At 33.9% G+C, this 2,747-nt stretch overlaps 1 protein-coding gene across 1 annotated transcript in view; it reads right to left on the bottom strand.

Moving 5' to 3' along the window:
- Positions 1-2,747, bottom strand: part of ATR (ATR serine/threonine kinase) — a 135,630-nt gene that overhangs the window by 90,044 nt on the left and 42,839 nt on the right. Inside the window, exons 17-18 of the mRNA XM_004712069.3 lie at positions 1,933-2,025; positions 345-475 (exon numbers count right to left, since the gene is read on the bottom strand). Of these exons, the coding sequence (XP_004712126.1) occupies positions 345-475; positions 1,933-2,025 (224 nt within the window). The remainder of the gene's footprint in view (positions 1-344; positions 476-1,932; positions 2,026-2,747) is intronic.

Below are 2,747 nucleotides of genomic sequence, written 5' to 3'. Positions count from 1 at the left end.
ACGATCTGATGTATACCTTCACCCACAGTTCTGTTATTCATTCCCCTCATGAGGAGAATCCATATGATGGTTATATTTTAAAATTTTTCTTTTCTATGAAATACATCTGAAACATTTATAACTAAAAAATTCTTGAAATTTCTTTAAAATACATAAATTAATAACAAAAATTTGGATAGGTTTAAAGATTTTAAAAGGTAAAGATATATCCTTTTCTAATAAAAATAGTCTTTCTACCTAATTATTTACCATTGAGCCCAATATCCCTCAGAGAGATAAGAATTTGAGTTAATGCCACAAGGAAACACACAACCTTTACTGAGGTCAGTCAGGCAATCTTTTACCTGCAACACAACTCAGGAAAATCATCCTTGAACCGAAGGCCAGTTCTCAGAGTCGTCATCATCTTCACCCTCACAGAACTGACATGTTTGGGTCCCATCAACTTCATCAAAGACATCAGACTGTTCAAGGCCTATAAAATAAGCAGTGCTCTACAATAAAGCCTTATCCACAAGCTGACAGGAGCATACCGACCCATAATCTCAGGGTCGTATCTGTTCTCTAGAGAAACAAAACATATGTTGGCCAGTTTATTTTGTCCAACTTTTTATGCAGAAATTATGAATTTGAAAAACAGAAGTATGGTTTGTGGCTTGTTATTTGTGGGGGTTCCTTGAAGGTGACGTATTATTTTGGATCTGGTGGTCCTCTAGAAGAGCAATTTTCAAATGTATCAAGGATATAATAAATTTGCTATATCTATTGCTTAATTTTATTCATATCCATTCCAAACTACTATGTAGCATAAATACACACTGAATTTAAAATTACTGATTTTGAGAATGCTGAAAAAACGATTTTGATATGTGAAGATTCACATAAGGAGTGATGAAAAATTAAGAAAATTTCTGTCCCAATGATATCAATGATATAAAAAGACGATCTGAATTTAGTGTAACAAACATGTAACTAACAGTTTCTGTGCCCATTACACCTGAAACACAGATTCTAATAAAGGGGTAAGGAGTCTCAACTATGTGCCAAAAGCACACTCACCTCTTTATAGTTTAAAATACAAACGTTAGTTTTCTTGGGTTTATAGTAACTCATTCACATTTCCATGTGGAAGAAACAGAAGTTGTTTAGGGATCAAATTTATTAGTTGGCAGCAAAGGAACACGATTGGTTACTAAAATCTGTAGGGTTTAATATTGTATTCTATGTGGTTTTTGGCTCCTTGAGGTTACTAAGAGAAGTTGAGTATAACTGAAATAAAAGCTTCCCAGTCGTGGATTTTTCTACAGGTTTAATGATTGTAGAGGAGGTAGAAATGGAAAGGAAATTTAAAGTCAATGGCTTCCAATTGTTACTGCACTTCTAAAGAAACTTCACTGTCTTAAAAATGCATTTAACAACAACAACAAAAAAAAAAGCATTTAACCGTAAACTGACAAGTACTGAGATTGCCATATGTCATAAAAACTAACTTTTTAGCATGCAAAAACACTCTGACCCACTTTAGACCACTAAGATTCAACTATACTTGATCTCTCAGGAAGAAAACTGAACTCTTCCATCTGCTGAGCTAATGTGATGGTGTGAGCAGCGAGTCAACCCAGGGGAATGTGAGCCAATAAATTATTCTAAGAAGATTGTTTGAATCTAAAATCAACTTAGAGCCAAAGATACATTATCCTTACACTTACAGTTCAGAATTAAGAAATTTGATTTTTCTATCTCTAATAAAACAAAAGAAGTGTGGTACCGTTTCTCTTTTTAGACTTGCAAAAAGCTATACAAGTTGTTCAGAAATAAGAAATGTCATGTTTATTTCTATCTTTTAATGTAGCTAAATGCATAAATCATACCTTTTATGTATTCTGTATGAATTCTATTCTCACCCTTTGGAATTCAACTATTACTACCTACCATTTTCTTATCTTCAATGCCAACACTGGAGCTGAGTAACTGCAGGTTAAAAAATGCCAAAATGCCCAACAACTTCGGCTGCAAATAATCCCCCTAAGGATAAAACAGATATTGTATAGATTTCACACATGTCAAATTTCATAAATGAACAATTTAAGCATTTAATTAACATCATTTATAACTTAGCTAACTAGTTTAGAATATTGAAAATAAATATTTGGTGAGTAAGCATCTCCAAAGGTATATGTCTTCTTAAGTAGCATTTAAAGAAATTAATGAAACTGATTTATAATTATCCTGACAGATTAACAATATAGACCTGTAAGAAAATCATGAGCTTTTAAATCATGCAATTATCTGGGGTACTGATCTTCAGGACCCAGAGTGGACAGGAGATTTATCTTATGAAGAGGACTAGAAAAAGACAAATGAGCATTGTAACTAAGTAGTGCATTTGCTTTTCTCTAATTCTTTAGTGTACTCGGAGTTAAGCTTGTAAAAAGCACTTAAGGAAAAGGTACCATCCAGATCAATGGTCTAACACAGGGTCAAAAGCCCCAAAGGTAATAGTAAAGGCCAAGGGCACCAGCAGTTAAGAGACCAGCTACCACCAATTATGCCATCTTTGGTCTCCTGAAGTAAACAGGGTTAATGCTTCCTTGAGAGAAGGTTCTACAGGCAGGGAATAAGCTTTATGTGAGCCAAACCTAGGTCTCAATCCAATTTTGACACATCTTAGTGTGTGATCTAGAATAAGTCACTTAATTCTGCTGACTCTGTAAAATGGGAAAAGTATGTAATGCGTGGGTTTTCAT

The sequence above is a fragment of the Echinops telfairi genome, unplaced genomic scaffold (assembly GCF_000313985.2).
Source record: "Echinops telfairi isolate 266 unplaced genomic scaffold, ASM31398v2 ScPeMD7_16;HRSCAF=60, whole genome shotgun sequence".
Classification (NCBI taxonomy): Eukaryota; Metazoa; Chordata; class Mammalia; order Afrosoricida; family Tenrecidae; genus Echinops; species Echinops telfairi.
This window is presented reverse-complemented; position numbering and strand designations above follow the sequence as displayed.